The sequence below is a fragment of the Maylandia zebra genome, linkage group LG12 (assembly GCF_041146795.1).
Source record: "Maylandia zebra isolate NMK-2024a linkage group LG12, Mzebra_GT3a, whole genome shotgun sequence".
Classification (NCBI taxonomy): Eukaryota; Metazoa; Chordata; class Actinopteri; order Cichliformes; family Cichlidae; genus Maylandia; species Maylandia zebra.
In genome coordinates, this window is record NC_135178.1 from 39,529,065 (window position 1) to 39,545,716 (window position 16,652).

The 16,652-nt window shown below is 41.6% G+C and overlaps 1 protein-coding gene across 1 annotated transcript; it reads left to right on the forward strand.

Annotated features, from left to right (window-relative positions):
* The first annotated feature begins 14,135 nt into the window (after positions 1-14,135).
* On the forward strand, positions 14,136-16,346 carry LOC143421550 (uncharacterized). Its single transcript, XM_076891282.1, has 4 exons — positions 14,136-14,347; positions 14,446-14,728; positions 14,861-15,241; positions 15,750-16,346. Exons 1-4 carry the CDS (start codon positions 14,166-14,168, stop codon positions 16,023-16,025), a joined length of 1,122 nt encoding a protein of 373 aa, XP_076747397.1. The 5' UTR covers positions 14,136-14,165; the 3' UTR covers positions 16,026-16,346.
* Positions 16,347-16,652: the final 306 nt, after the last annotated feature.

Sequence of the window (16,652 nt, forward strand, 5' to 3'; positions counted from 1 at the left end):
CCAGTAGTTTAGACATTAATAGCTGTATGTTAGTCCAAGTCCAGCACCCTGAGGCTGTATGCTAACTGGAAGGAAGGAGGCCGGGGACTGGTGGGTGTCCATACCACAGTCCAGGATGAGGCAGCAGACATCCACGAATACATGAGTAAGATGGCCCCAACTGACCATGTGCTCAGTGAAGACAGGCAGCAGAATAGAATAGAATTCAACTTTATTGTCATTGCACAGGTACAGGGCAACGAAATGCAGTTTGCATCCATCCAGAAGTGCTTTAGTGATATAGATATATTACAATATATATTAGCAATAATATAGATATGTAAGTATCCTCACTATGGACACCCGAGGAAGAGGAGGAACCATCGTGGAAGGACACGCCCCTGCACGGTATGTACCACCGGCAGATAGAGGAGGTGGCTGATATCCAGAAATCCTACCAGTGGCTGGACAAAGCTGGACTGAAAGACAGCACAGAGGCACTAATCATGGCAGCACAAGAACAAGCTCTGAGTACAAGATCCATAGAGGCTGGGGTCTATCACACCAGGCAAGACCCCAGGTGCAGGCTGTGTAAAGATGCCCCAGAGACAATCCAGCACATAACAGCAGGGTGCAAGATGCTAGCAGGCAAGGCATACATGGAACGCCATAACCAAGTGGCCGGCATAGTGTACAGGAACATCTGTGCCGAGTATAACCTGGAAGTCCCGAGGTCAAAATGGGAGATGCCCTCAAGGGTGGTGGAGAATGACCGAGCTAAGATCCTGTGGGACTTCCAGATACAGACGGACAAAATGGTGGTGGCTAACCAACCGGACATAGTGGTGGTAGACAAACAGAAGAAGACGGCCGTAGTGATCGATGTAGCGGTTCCGAATGACAGCAATATCAGGAAGAAGGAACACGAGAAGCTGGAGAAATACCAAGGGCTCAGAGAAGAGCTCGAGAGGATGTGGAGGGTGAAGGTAACGGTGGTCCCCGTGGTAATCGGAGCACTAGGTGCGGTGACTCCCAAGCTAGGCGAGTGGCTCCAGCAGATCCCGGGAACAACATCGGAGATCTCTGTCCAGAAGAGCGCAGTCCTGGGAACAGCTAAGATACTGCGCAGGACCCTCAAGCTCCCAGGCCTCTGGTAGAGGACCCGAGCTTGAAGGATAAGCCGCTCGCCCCTGCGAGTGGGGAATTTATTTATTTATTATTTTAAATATGTGTGTGTATAGAGATATCTAGATATAGAGACGTAGAGATATTCTTTTAAATACAGTTAAACTCTCATCATGTTGTCTGTGACATTTCTGCTCTAGGTGTAGTTTGAAAAACGAAAGCATCACTCACCTGCTGTTCCTCATATCTTAAATAATTCTGTAATCAACTTCTTACTAGCATTCCAAGGTGTGCACATAGTTTTCTGCATCACTGAGTTACAAACAAAAAGAATTCCTTCAAATTTGTGGTCCCCACAAATTTGAAGGAATTTTTGAGACTCAAAATGTGGTTTTAGTGTCAGGGTTACAGTTAGGTTATGGAAAGGATTAGGGATGGGTACCGGTATCCTAAACAGCTGTTTAATAGACTCAAACCTTCTCTTACATCATAATCACACATTACATAAATGGTAGTAACCAGATCGAAAAGCAGCGCACATTTCTGTGCTTTTTTTTTTTTTTTTTTTTCCATTTTACGTTTCCGAGGATAGTAGGCGGGTCCAGGTACGTACGTTCTTTTAGAGCAGAGCTACAGATTAAAAATGTGCAAGGCGAAGCGGTCAAAAGTCTGGCTGTACTTCACAGCAAAAGATGCAAACTCAGCAGCAACAAGTGCTTTAAGCTGATACTGTGATACTGTCAAAGGAGGTAACACCTCGAATCCGATGAAACACCTGGCGACGCATAGCGTTTTTTTTTAAAGCCCAGAAATGCGCCGTATTTGATAGCTTGCTGCGAGACCTCACACCGAGCACATCTACTGCGGGTGGGTTGCCTGTTATTGGACCCGGAGTTAGCAACATCCCCCAAGAACCCGAAGAGGAGAGTCCTGGCCCCTAGGGTAAGTGGCTAGGGAAAACATTATTACAATTAGATATCCCCACAAGGTATGAGTACCCAACAGTCTGCCTCAAGCTGTTTTGGTTTCTTGTAGTGGCAGGACGCAGTAGAGAGTTACCGTCTTTTGGCCTCCACACACCTGTCCTGTGATGACCTTGTCAAAAGCCACTGCTTAATGGAGTGTATTAAATCCACTTCTTTGGATTCTTTACGGCCAAGAAAGACACGGCTCAAAGTGGTCTAACTTAAAAAAGGATCTTTAATTTTACATATTCCAGAATATGGAGACTGAGCAAGGCACCCCAGACACGCCAGCCAAGGTCTCAAGCAAAAACAGGAAGCCAGGTTATTTATATACTTCTAGACGTCACACACGCTTTAAGTTTCGATCAAACACTCAGTTTCACTTTCTGCTCCTGTGCTCTGCAAAAGCATGCAGTTTCCTGTCAGTGCTCAAACTCAAAGCTGGCCCTCTCTTATACATAAAACAATATAATCTGCAAATAAGCATTAAAAATATATATTTAAATCTTAACAAGTGTCTGAACTTCAGTCTTTGCTGCACTGTTGAATGATTTGTTATGGTCACTCTGATTCTGTTGTTGTACTTTTTATCCTATGAAGAAATGCATTTGTCTTCTGCACAGAAACCTGTGGAGTGTCCATGCTAAAAATCATTGCACTCTAGTCTATGTACACAAAATCTTGTGATTTTTCAGTATTAAAGAAAAATGAAGTAACTGATGTAGAAATGCCACAACTACTATGTTCTGTTGCAGGCTACGGGTCACCATGGTGTCAGTTTAAGTTGGACCCTGCGTGTTTCTCGTCTTTTCCCCTTTCCTAAGTAAAGTAAGGTAAATATAGTTTTAAAGTTGACTGAACTGTTGTTTTTTTTAAGTTGCATGAACAGGATCTATGTGTTATGGTTCCAGGCAGCAGCTGATCAACCTCTTCTCTGGTACCATGTGCAAACACAGCCCTTCCCCAGTGTAATAATTTCATCAAATATCAGCCTTCACTGGTTGACTGAATCAAATGCTTAGTTCATTACCAGGCCTCTGGATAACTTCAAGACATGTTGAGGAGGTTATATAGCCAATTAAATCAGCTGTGGTGGATAAAGGATACATCTAAAACCTGCAGGACACCGGCCCTCGAGGCCTGGAGTTGGACACCCCTCTCCTAGAGCTTCCTCCACTCCTCCTGCCAAGTAAAACATAAGATTCAGAACTGCCACTGTCTCCCTAGCCTGCTCCTCCCTGCACCTCCACTAATATCTCTCTCCCTCTGTTTGCAGTGTCACCCGTTCGAGACCTCCACATTTTGTAATCTGTCCTTGTTCATTTTAACACTTTGCCATAAAGCTTGTGTGAGAACTGTAACCTTGCCATCCGTGATTGAATCTGCTTGTGCGTCCACGTAGACATAGTGGCCTCCTAGCCCTGTTGTGACAATTTGCAATAATGTTTTTCTTTCTTTGTTTTTTTTTAAACTATCTAGCATTCACACCATTTATTTTATCTTAATGCATATTTTTAGTTATTAAATGTTCATATTTACTGGTTTGTTTTCATCTTAATCATCAACTAGCTGGGACCCCAACCTCATTAAAGGTTTGACAGATGGCTTGACCATGAATTGAGGCTGTGGTTTGGGGAAGGCCTCAGAAGGGACTGGCAGCACATCCCAGACTGTGCAGATCTCCATGTACTAATAAGAAGTAAATTATTTAAAAAATGGGAGTGATCATGGGTCATGAGAATGAACACCCTGCAGTGGTGGGGGTGGACATTCAGATAAAGGAATCAGAAAAGGTGATCAGAAAATATGGTGTGTTATCCTACTGCCAACTGGCGCCATCAGAAGACTGTACTCTGTGGTCATAAAGGGATGGACAAGATCAACAATGACACTCAAGCAGGCTGTGGTATTTAAACAATGCTCAGTTTGTACTAAGGGGTGCAGAGTATGCCAAGGAAATATCTGCCACACACCACCGGCAGCCTAAATTATTGATACAAGACAGGATATATCCATGTTTTATGCTGGTCATGCCAGATTCTGACCCTAAACTGTAAATGATGCAGCAAAAATGAAGATGCATCAGAACAGGAAATGTTTTTTATAGTCTTATATTGTCCAGTTAGGCCATTCTAAACCAGTCATAGCCTCACTTTCGTGTTCTTAGCTGATACAAGTGACACCTGATGTGGTCTTCTGCAGCAGTTTCTCATCTGGTTAAAGGCTTGACATGTGTTAGACATGTCAGATATGTTGTTCTGTATACCTTTGTTGTAACAGGTAATTTTCTGAGTCACTTTTCTTATTGTGGTTCTTAGTCTAACTTCTTAGACCAACAAGATATTTTCTCGACTCATTTGCAGATTCTTTATGATGGTTCTAAGGCAGATCAAGGCCAGAACCACTTTGCTGTGTGGGAATTTTGAAGCTAAGGTAAACAAGCAAACATATGGATGATGTCATGTTTCAAGAAGGATCTGATTCTTTAATTGTGCAACCAAAGTATTAAAATTAAGTCCAAGTTTTGTGTATACAGATCAAATGTGTTTTATAGTTTTTGTAATCCAGATTATTTTTTATCAACTATAAATGTGCTATATTTCAAATAGTTGCATATATATGTATGTACATCTGATTCTATTTATTCTTTTAAATTAACTCTCATCATGTTGTCTGTGACATTTCTGCTCTAGGTGTGGTTTGAAAAAGAAAGCATCACTCACCTGCTGTTCCTCATATCTTAAATAACTCTGTATCAACTCCTAACTAGCATTCAAAGGTGGTGTCCACATATTTTTCTGCATCACTGAGTTTGAAACAAAAAGAATTCCAGCATTGTGTTAGAAAAAAATGTATAATTAAAAGATGAACTTGCACAGAGAACAATGACAGGTGTGTTACTATGACTACTGCTTTCCTGAAGTGCTGTAAACATATAAATCAACAATAAAACCTTCTCTGGAATTTCAGTTTTCCAGATATTATTGCAAAAACCACAGCACTGTTCAGGGAAGTTACAACAAATACATTTTGTTTGATGACAGAAATGTCCACAACGAAAACTTGTGCAGTGTATGTTATGTGCATTTAATTCTTTATAGAACAACCTGTCAGACCTGTTTGTCTATGCTAATCTGTTCTGAGAAAATACGTCATGGTTGGTTCAGCTCTCATAAGGTACAGAAATGGAAATCATTTGGACATTTGTGTCGCACGGAAGACGACACAGAGTGGAATCTGCATATAGTATAAGCCCTGAGGCGGCATCAGATAATCTGCTGTGACAGTTTTAATAAAGCCTGTAAGTTCCTCTATATATACTGGAGAGCAAAGAAAAGTTAGATAATCACTTTACCCATAAAAACCACGTAAACAGACATGATATCAGAACAGTTTGTGTTAAGATAAGATAACCTTTATTAGTCCCACACGTGGGAAATTTGTTTTGTCACAGCAGGAAGTGGACAGTGCAAAAGTTATGAGGCAAAAATTAGAATACAATAAGAATAAATACAGTACACAGCTGTACAGAATAGAATAAAATAAAATACTATATACAGTAGAATAAAATAAAATAAATATACAATAAGATAAAAATAGAATACAAATACAAATACTATATACAACTGAGTAAAAATACAACGATGACAGAAAGGATTATTGCACTTAGTGTTATTGCATATGTATGGATGTGTGTGCTTGATCAGTTAAAGTCTTTATTATGGAGTCTGACAGCAGTGGGGAGGAAAGACCTGCGAAATCTCTCCGTCCCACACCGTGGGTGCCGCAGTCTCCCACTGAAGGAGCTGCTCAGTGCTGTCACAGTCTGCTGCATGGGGTGGGAGATGTTGTCCATCAGGGATGACAGCTTAGCCGCCGTTCTCCTGTCACTCACCACCTCCACTGGGTCCAGAGGGCATCCTAGAACAGAGCTGGCCCTTCGGATCACCCTGTTCAGTCTCTTCCTGTCCCCAGCAGACCACACCATAAAAGATGGCTGAGGCCAGCACAGAGCCATAGAGGGTCTTCAGGAGTGGGCCTTCTACTCCAAACGACCTGAGTCTCCGCAGCAGGTACAGCCTGCTCTGCCCTTTCCTGTAGAGGGCGTCTGAGTTATGAGTCCAACAACAACAACAACAACAATCTTTATTTATAGAGCACATTTAAAAGCCTTGGGCATACCAAAGTGCTTTACATAAAACAATAAAAGGTTCAAACATTGATAACGGATAAATAAAAATAAGGAGTTATGTTCATAGATAAAAGCTACCAATAAGAATGACTACAGCACATGGGTAATAGCAAGATAAAAGCTGTACCACCATAATAAAAAACACCAATAGAAAGATAGGAGGGAATTAATACAAGAGGTCAATAGGTCACAGCAACCAAACAAACAAACAAACAAACAAACCAGCAATTAAAAGGTGGAGAAGGCAAGTTTAAAAAGATATGTTTTAAGCTGTGATTTAAAAGAATGAATAGAATCAGATGCCCGGATGCCAATCGGGAGATTGTTCCAAAGCACAGGTGCAACAAGAGCAAACGATCGATCACCTCTAGTCTTAAGTCGAGATCTGGGCTGAGCCAGCAGTAACTGTGACGATGACCTTAAAGCCCTGGCAGGAGCATAAGGGTTTAAAAGGTCCTTAAGGTAGCTGGGTGCAGTGTTGTTAGTAATTTTAAAAGTAAACAACAAAATTTTAAATTGAATACGATATTTGACAGGCAACCAGTGCAGATCGGCAAGGACAGGAGTAATGTGGGCAAACTTGCTGGTTTTAGTTAGAATGCGAGCTGCAGCATTCTGAACTGTCTGTAATCTCTGTAAAAGGGAAGAGTGGAGACCACAATAAAGTGAATTACAATAGTCTAGCCTCGACGTTACAAAGGCGTGGATGAGCTTTTCGAGATCATTATGCGGGATATAGCGCCTAGCCTTAGAGATAAGACGAAGCTGGTAAAAACTAGATCTGACAACAGCAGACACTTGTTTGTCAAGTGAAAAGGAGCTGTCAAATAAGACACCCAGATTCCTGACAGTATCAGAGAGAGAACAACTAAGAAAACCAAAGGCATCCCGGAGTTTGGCACGAAGAGCATTACTACCAAAAATCATAATCTCGGTTTTCTTCTCATTAAGGATAAGAGAATTCGACAACAACCACTTCTTGGCCTCAGACATGCATTCTCGGAGGCTATTCAGAGACAGAGCAAGATCGTCGTTTAGCTCAAAATAGAGCTGGATATCATCTGCATAATAGTGATAAGCAATATGGTATTTCTCAAAGATGGCACTTAAAGGAAGCAAGTATAATGAGAAAAGGGTAGGGCCCAGCACAGATCCCTGGGGGACACCACAGCAAACAGGTACAGCCGAGGAAGAGGATGTAGCCAGATGTACCGTAGAGAGCCGATTGGAGAGATAGGATTTAAACCAATCCAGGGCAGCGCCCTTGATGCCTACAGTGTGCTCAAGTCTCGCTAATAAGATATTATGGTCAACCATGTAAAATGCCGATGATAGATCCAAAAGCACTAAGACTGAGGGGCGTCCGTTGTCAGCCATTCGTAGGAGATCATTGAAAACACGAAGCAATGCTGATTCTGTGCTGTGATGTTGTTTGAAGGCCGATTGAAATTTATCATTTATATTATTCTCATCAAGGTAGGTCTGCAGTTGGAGCAGAACCACCTTCTCAAGTATTTTAGCCAGAAAGGGAAGCTTAGAAATTGGCCTAAAATTGGCAAAATCACTAAGCTCAAGGTTCCTTTTTTTTAGAACAGGTTGGATTATGGCATGCTTGAGAGCTGAAGGTACATAGCCAGAAAGCAAGGAGAAGTTCAATATGGACAATAAACAAGGTCCAATTACACTGAAACAATCCTTAACAATACGGGATGGGAGAGCATCATGTACACAGTTAGTGTTGTTCAGTTTATCAATTAGACGCTTCAGAGTGGAGAGAGAAACGGGTTCAAATTGATAAAAGGTGGCCGAACAATCAGGAGTAGACATACAATCAGTCACCAGAGGAAGAGTAGATCTAAGGGATAAAACTTTATCTAAAAAATAGTTTGAGAATTTTCCACAAAGACCCGGGGAAGACAGCAGTGGCATAGAGGGACGGGGGTTCACCACAGAGTTAAAAATTTTAAATAGAATTCGTGGATTATCACCATTAGTGGTAATAATTTTAGAGAGAAAAGCCGCTTTAGCCGTTCTGGCAGCAGTTTGGAACTTCGAGCGGCTAATACGTAAAATATCATAAGAAGACTGAAGTCTATCACTCCTCCACTTCCTCTCATCGCGCCGACATATACGTCGAAGGGCACAAACAGAATCATTTAACCAGCATTGTGAGAAAGTTCTAGGGCGTTTCATTTTGATGGGTGCAACAATGTTAAGAATCGAGGAACAGGTGGTAAAAAGAGTATTAGTAGAGTTCTCAAGTGTGTGTGGGGAAGAACAATCCAGCATACTAAATGGGGAGTTAACAAAAGACGTAATAAAGTTGACCACAGTATTAGCATTAATAGTGCGCGTAGGATAAAGAGGAGAGTTTAGGTATTGTCCAGTATCACCCAGGTCTACATCGAAGATGACCGGGGAATGATCAGAGAGACCAGTATTCCTGATTTCCTTAATGCAAATGTCCACATTGAATGAAAAAACCAAATCAAGGGTGTGGCCTTGAACATGGGTAGGCTCATTCACCCACTGAATAAGATTAAAAGAATCAGTCAGCACAAGAAAGTCTTTAGCCAATTGGTCATTCATACAGCAGACATGAATGTTAAAATCTCCAGAAACAATAACAGAATCATATTTAAAAAGAACGGATCCCAAAAAATCAGCAAATTCAGAGATAAACATCTTATGATATTTAGGCGGGCGATAAACCACGACACACAAAGTGGTCCGAGAGCCCGTCAGTTCCAATAGCTGAACTTCAAAACTGGAATAGGTTGGAGAGGATAGCAGCCGTGCATCATGTTTATTTTTGAAAACCGAGGCTAAGCCACCACCTCTACCAGTTAGCCTAGGTGAGCTAAAGAAGGCACAGTCAGGAGGTAGAAGCTCAGAGAAGGGGATGAACTCACCTGGAGAAGTCCAGGTCTCCGTTAGAAATAGGACATCCAGTCCCGAGGTGAGAAAAAAGTCATTTAGGAGGAAGGCCTTATTTGAAAGAGACCTGACATTAAATAAGGCCAACCGAATCCGGGGGGCCAGGACCTTAGTAGTAGCCCGTCGCAAGGAGCAAAGGTTGTTATGTTGAACACCGCGGCCAGGCGGTGTTATCCAAAATCGGGCAGAGTGGTAAGCCACTGGGCGAGCAGGGTAGGTTTGAAGGCCGACGGAGCAAATCCAACGGTGGGTTAGCAATCTAGCCGCAGAGTGGCTGCTGAGATAGTGGAAGAAACAGGATAGCTCACGGCTTGTAGAAGGGAAGTCCATAGCCATGGCTCTGATATAAGCCTTAACGCGGACACGGACGCCGCTCCTCCTACCCCGTTTCCTGAAGCGTTTCCTACGGAGCATGGGAAGAGGAGGATAGGTCACATAGGTAGGGGAGACAGGCATCAGGGGGATAGCGGCACCGGCGGTCCCAAGGCAGTCAGGTCGTTGAGAACAGGAAAACCGAAGATTCAGGAGCGTGTCTCTGTCATAAGTTATTAGTGTACAATCACCTAGAGAACATAAAACCAAAGATAAAACAACGAGAAGTACAACGCCGAGGCGAAGACGTGGTCGGAGACGGTCAGCCATGCACACCGGCGCCATCTTGCTTCCACTCATGGTAAATAAGTTGAGCCAGGTCTCCGTTAGAAATAGGACATCCAGTCCAGTCCAGTCTGTTGTTCAGATGAACACCAAGGTACCTGTAGCTGTCCACAGCCTCGATGTCCATACCCTGGATGTTCAGTGGTTGTAGTGGAGAATGCTTGTGCCTGTGGAAGTCTACCAGAAGTTGATCATCCTGAATGATTCTTGGTCAGGACATTTACAGTGGCTTGCAACAGTATTCGGCCCCCTTCAACTTTTCCACATTTTGTCACATTACAGCCACAAACATGAATCAGTTTTATTGGAATTCCAGGTGAAAGACCAACACAAAGTGGTGCACACGTGAGAAGTGGAACGAAAATCAGACATGATTCCAAACATTTGTTACAAATAAATAACTGCAAAGTGGGGTGTGCATAATTATTCAGCCCCTTTGGTCTGAGTGCAGTCAGTTGCACATAGACGTTGCCTGATGAGTGCTAATGACTAAACACAGTGCACCTGTGTGTAATCTAATGTCAGTACAGATACAGCTGCTCTGTGACGGCCTCAGAGGTTGTCTAAGAGAATATTGGGAGCAACAACAACACCATGAAGTCCAAAGAACACAGCAGACAGGTCAGGGATAAAGTTACTGAGAAATGTAAAGCAGGCTTAGGCTACAAAAAGATTTCCCAAGCCTTGAACATCCCACGGAGCACTGTTCAAGCAATCATTGAGAAATGGAAGGAGTATGGCACAACTGTAAACCTACCAAGACAACCACCTAAACTCACAGGCCGAACAAGGAGAGCGCTGATCAGAAATGCAGCCAAGAGGCCCATGGTGACTCTGGACGAGCTGCAGAGATCTACAGCTCAGGTGGGGGAATCTGTCCACAGGACAACTATTAGTCGTGCACTGCACAAAGTTGGCCTTTATGGAAGAGTGGCAAGAAGAAAGCCATTGTTAACAGAAAACCATAAGAAGTCCCGTTTGCAGTTTGCCACAAGCCATGTGGGGGCACAGCAAACATGTGGAAGAAGCTGCTCTGGTCAGATGAGACCAAAATGCAAAACACTATGTGTGGAAAACTAACAGTGCACATCACTCTGAAACAGAGATGGGCAGTAACGCGTTACTTGTAACGCGTTACTGTAATCTGATTACTTTTTTCGAGTAACGAGTAAAGTAAGGGATTACTATTGCAAAATCGGTAATTAGATTACCGTTACTTTCCCGTAGGAACGCTGCGTTACTGCGTTACTAAAACCGTGATTTTTTGCGAGAATGTCTCACGACAGTGACGTAAGCGAGTGCGCAGTTAGTGACAACAGCTGTGTGCAGATCAACAATGGATCACATATCGAGTGCGGGAGAGAGTATGAGCATGCAGCGTTTAAAGCGTGGAAGTACTGACCTTACTTTGAGTTTGATTCCATAAAAAGTGACAAAAACATTAGTGTCCATCGTGCGTGGGAAGAAAACTTCTTTTTACAGCGAAAAAACCCCTAAACTTCCAAGGAAGCACCAAGAGCGCAACGACGTAATGGGAAACTCACAGAGACACTGCCGTATCCTTCCACTGACCGCTGCACACCTGCACCAGGGTAAACCTCCGCCTACTGCAGTCCTGCTTTACAGGTGAAAATAGAACAACAGGACCGCTGAGTCTTTGACTTTATTTATGTTCTGCTGTGTTTTACTTGCATCTATTTGAAAGAGTGAGTGTAAACACAAAAAATTATTTTATTTTATGTGCTGGAATGTGCAGAAAATAGGTTTAAATGTTAAACTCATTTATTCAAGTCAGAGAATGTTGCATATAATTAAATTTTTGCTTGATGCATAAAGTTAAAAGATTAAAAATGATAAAACAAGTTAAAAAAGAGACTTTTCCATTTGATTACATTTTGTATGATGGATTATGTAGAAAAAGTAGAATTGGGCTGAAAGAGCTATCGCTTTATCACCTATTCAGGTTGTAAATCGTGTTTTTAAAAAGTAACTAAGTAACTAAGTAATTAATTACTTTTGAAAATAAGTAATCAGTAAAGTAACGGGATTACTTTTTTGGGGAAGTAATCAGTAATTAGTTACTGATTACTTTTTTCAAGTAACTTGACCAACACTGCTCTGAACACACTATCCCCACTGTCAGATATGGTGGTGGCAGCATCATGCTCTGGGGGGGCTTCTCTTCAGCAGGGTCAGAGTTGATGGGAAGATGGATGGAGCCAAATACAGGGCAGTCTTGGAAGAAAACCTCTTGGAGTCTGCAAAAGACTTGAGACTGGGGCGGAGCTTCAGCTTCCAGCAGGACAACGACCCTGAACATAAAGCCAGGGCAACAATGGGATGGTTTAAAACAAAACATATCCATGTGTTAGACTGGCCCAGTCAAAGTCCAGATCTAAATCCAATCCAGAATCTGTGGCAAGATCTGAAAACTGCTGTTCACAAACGCTGCCCATCTAATCTGACTGAGCTGGAGCTGTTTCAAAGAAGAATGGGCAAAGATTTCAGTCTGTAGATGTGCAAAGCTGGTAGAGACAGACCCTAAAAGACTGGCAGCTGTAACTGCAGCAAAAGCTGGTTCTACAAAGTATTGACTCAGGGGGCTGAATAATTACGCACACCCCACTTTGCAGTTATTTATTTGTAACAAATGTTTGGAATCATGTTTTATTTTCGTTCCACTTCTCACGTGTGCACCACTTTGTGTTGGTCTTTCACCTGGAATTCCAATAAAACGGATTCATGTTTGTGGCTGTAATGTGACAAAATGTGGGAAAGTTCAAGGGGGGCGAATACTTTTGCAAGCCACTGTACATCATCAGAGTAAGGTCATTTTGCTCCACACACACTTGGAAAAAATCACATCTAGTTTAGGGTGTGAGAAGTAAATGCATCACAGAAGCTAAAAAGGAGCTGCTTCTCCCTACATTTGTTCAAATAAAGTACACAAGGCTGATGCATAAAACAAGAAAGAAGATCCATGAGATGCTTCACATCATCTAAGCAAGACTCGAACGCAAGCTCCAATGTTAAAGTTCACTTCTTGTCACGATTGTATTTTTATTACCTGAGCTGATGTGGATGCTGTAAATCCACCCTGACTGAAAAAGAAGTGCACATTTGGAGAAATTGTGCTTTAATTTGACATATTGTGAAGTTTTTTGACTCTTGAGTCTTTTCTTTGAGTAAAGAAAAACAGACTCCTTGATATGTTGATATTATGCAAGTAATTCACAGACATCATGTGTTTAAAAAGTAAAGGTTAAAAATTTAAAGTACGGCCCTCCATAGAGTCTGTACACATTTTGTCATAGATGTAAAAGGACTGGAAAAGGGTGTAATAAGAAATAAAACCATAAATGTTAATCGAATCATTTGATTTTTTCTAAATTTGAAAATGACTTTCTGTCCACCATATGTGTGCCTAACAGTCTCACTACCAGGTGTTGTTGTAATTTTCTGCTGTATAAATAAAACTGAATTGAAACGTCTGCTGTACAGCGTGCTAAGAGGTCCTCTCATGCGCAGTGTGCAATCACACAAAAGAACAACTTAGATTTAACCACAACCCTGACTGGAAAAAAGGCAGTTTGCAAATTTAATTGACATTACAGTTGTTGTACATTGTGACAGTGACTTCAAGATCACAACCAGATTTAAAACTGAATCTAACATCAACATTCTTGCCCCTGGAAATAGCTCTAAGATATTACAGTTTTTTTCAGTCGCTAACAAGCGTTTGTCCAAACAGTTGTCACATTTGCAAAACTCTAAACACAATTAGCACAGCATTGGTCTGTTGTGGCCATACCATTCACACATTTCATGTCGTGTTCACCCAATATGCAGTCAATGAACACATTTCCACAATGCTTACATTTTCTTAACAGACAAGTTATACCTCCCAACAAAATTATGGACTGTTTTTGTAGTATCTACGAATGTTAACACACAACATCCCACAATAGCAAAAACAATATTCCAAACCTTAGATACAGTATAAAAACCTCTGCCTCTGCAATGATATCAGTACAAAAACAATATCAATATCAAAAATATATCTCAGCTGATAATAAACAAACAATTGAATAATTGACACACAGCTGATTTATGTTGGGTAAATTGGGCCAACCACAGCTTCTTCCATTCTGGCTTAGACTCAGTGGGGTTTATAAGGCAAGACCTTGAGGAGTGATGTTTTTGGAAACAAAAAAAAGACAAACACTGTATTGTCTGGTCGAGGAAGAGTAAGAGCAAGGGGCCCAGAGAGAAGAGCAGGCCCAAGGAGAGGGCAAGGTAGAGGTGTAAGAATGCGTGGTGGTGGCATTCCAAGGGCTGCAAGAACAGTAGTCAGTGATGAAATTCGTGCCACTATCATTGACCATGTAATCAACCATGGTCTTTCACTAAGAGAGGCTGGTGAAAGAGTGCAGCCCAATTTGAGGCGGTCAACGGTTGCCTCCATTATACGCATCTTTCAACAAACCAACAGGTAAGTATTGCATTTTACATGGATTGTTTCTATTCTCACTTGACATGTCAATATGGTCATACAGTAATGCATATGTTGAATTGTCTGTCTTTCTAAAGAATGCAACGTCTTCCACCCTCTGGGGGAAGAGGAAAGCTCCTCAGTAATGATCAGGAGCTTGCCATTGTAGAAATGGTTACTGCAAATAATGCAATAAAACTGCGTGAAATTCAAACTAGAATTGTGGCGGACCATGAGATATTTGACAATATCGATAGAATCAGCCTCACAACCATTACGCGGACATTGTCCAAACACAGAGTGCGGATGAAGCAGCTCTACACTGTTCCCTTTGAGAGGAACAGTGAGAGGGTCAAGGAGCTACGACGACAATATGTCCAGGTATAGTGTATATTCAATCCAATGTCCAGTTCTATAAGCTTTGCACTTTGCAAGTAGGTAACCTACACAATACTAGGTTACAGTACAGTATGGTATACAGTAATAACATGACTTACATAAACTTTGTTTCAGAGAGTTATGGAATTGGAGGCCAACCAGGCCCCTCATGAATTCATAGACATCGATGAGGCAGGATTCAATCTGGCCAAAAGGCGTCGACGTGGACGAAATGTAATTGGAAAAAGGGCCACAGTTGATGTGCCAGGACAGAGAGGGGCAAACATTACCATGTGTGCAGCAATTGCAAATGCAGGATTACTCCTTCACAGATGTCAGGTTGGACCCTATAATACAGAGCGCTTGCTTGCCTTTCTCAATGATCTCCACCAGCGCCTGGTTCCAGAGCAGGGTCAGGAGGGTGAAAACATGAGGACCTTTGTAATTACCTGGGACAATGTGGCTTTCCATCACTCGCAAGCAATAACAACATGGTTTGAAGTCCACCCAAGACTGGTAAGTCTCTTCCTTCCACCCTATTCCTTCCTTCCTTCCACTACTGTATAGCTCTGTGTAAATAATCATTCTGTACATTCGATAATCTTTAATCCTACAACTGTTTACAACTTGCATAGTTCCCATTTTTGTATAGCTGTATATCCCAGATTCTGTAAAGTTATTTATTTCATATTCTGTATAGTTTTTCATATTTATATCCTGTTCATATCCTGTACATAGCTTGTACTCACTACAGCCTGTACATACTTATAGTTATAGAATATTCACAACATACTTCATACCGTGTACATTATAACATACCATAATAGACCCATTTCTGTAATATACTCACATATCTATATTATTGCTAATATATATTGTAATATATCTATATCACTAAAGCACTTCTGGATGGATGCAAACTGCATTTCGTTGCCCTGTACCTGTGCATGTGCAATGACAATAAAGTTGAATTCTATTCTATTCTATTCTATTCTATTCTATTCACCTTTCCTCAACCCCATAGAGGAGTTATTTTCTGCATGGCGGTGGAAGGTTTATGACCATCAGCCACATGACCAGATGTCCCTCCTTGAAGCCATGGATGCTGGCTCCAGGGACATCACAGTTGACGATTGCCAAGGGTGGATCCGACATACCAGGCGGTTTTATCCCAGGTGCATCGACTTGGATGACATCAGATGTGATGTTGATGAAAACATGTGGCCTTTTTTTTTTTTCTCTTATTATGTTGCTCTTTGTTGTTTGCTTTCTTTTCTGTTTTTTTTCTCCATACAGGTGACCCAGGTGTTTTTTTTTTTGTTTGTTTGTTTGTTTGTTTGTTTTTTCTCCCCTCCCCCCCCTTCTCACCGTCTCTTCTCCCCTTTGGTTTTCTTTCTCTCCCTCTCTTTCTTTCATTCTTTCTCCCTGTCCTATCCCCCAGTCATGTCTGTCCCGTTTGTAGCAACTGAAAATAAAATAAATACATAATTATAATAAAGGTCAATCAAATGGACCAATATGGCAAGGCCATGATGATCCACTTGGTAAAATAAATCCGCTTGGCATCTTTCTTGGCCTCAAGACAACAATTCTGATGGCTAAAGATCCAAACGGGACAAAAAAAAAAGAAAAAAAAAAGAAAACATGTGGCCTAACCCTGAAGATCGCAGAGATTAGATGCAAATTTCTTGCCTTTTTTTAGCCCCCCTCCCCCTCCCCCCCTTTTTATCTTGGCTTTTTGCTGTTGTTTTTTTGTTCAGAATGCTCTTGTGTGTTTCATGGATATTTTGTTCACTGTAAGCAATACTGTAGAACTTTCTCTGTCCTATCATACCGTGTTTCTACTGTAACTCCTGTAGTAAACAGTAAAGAAACAAAAACTTGTTTGCTTTTTACTGGAATGCTTTTGAATGTGAACATTACTGTA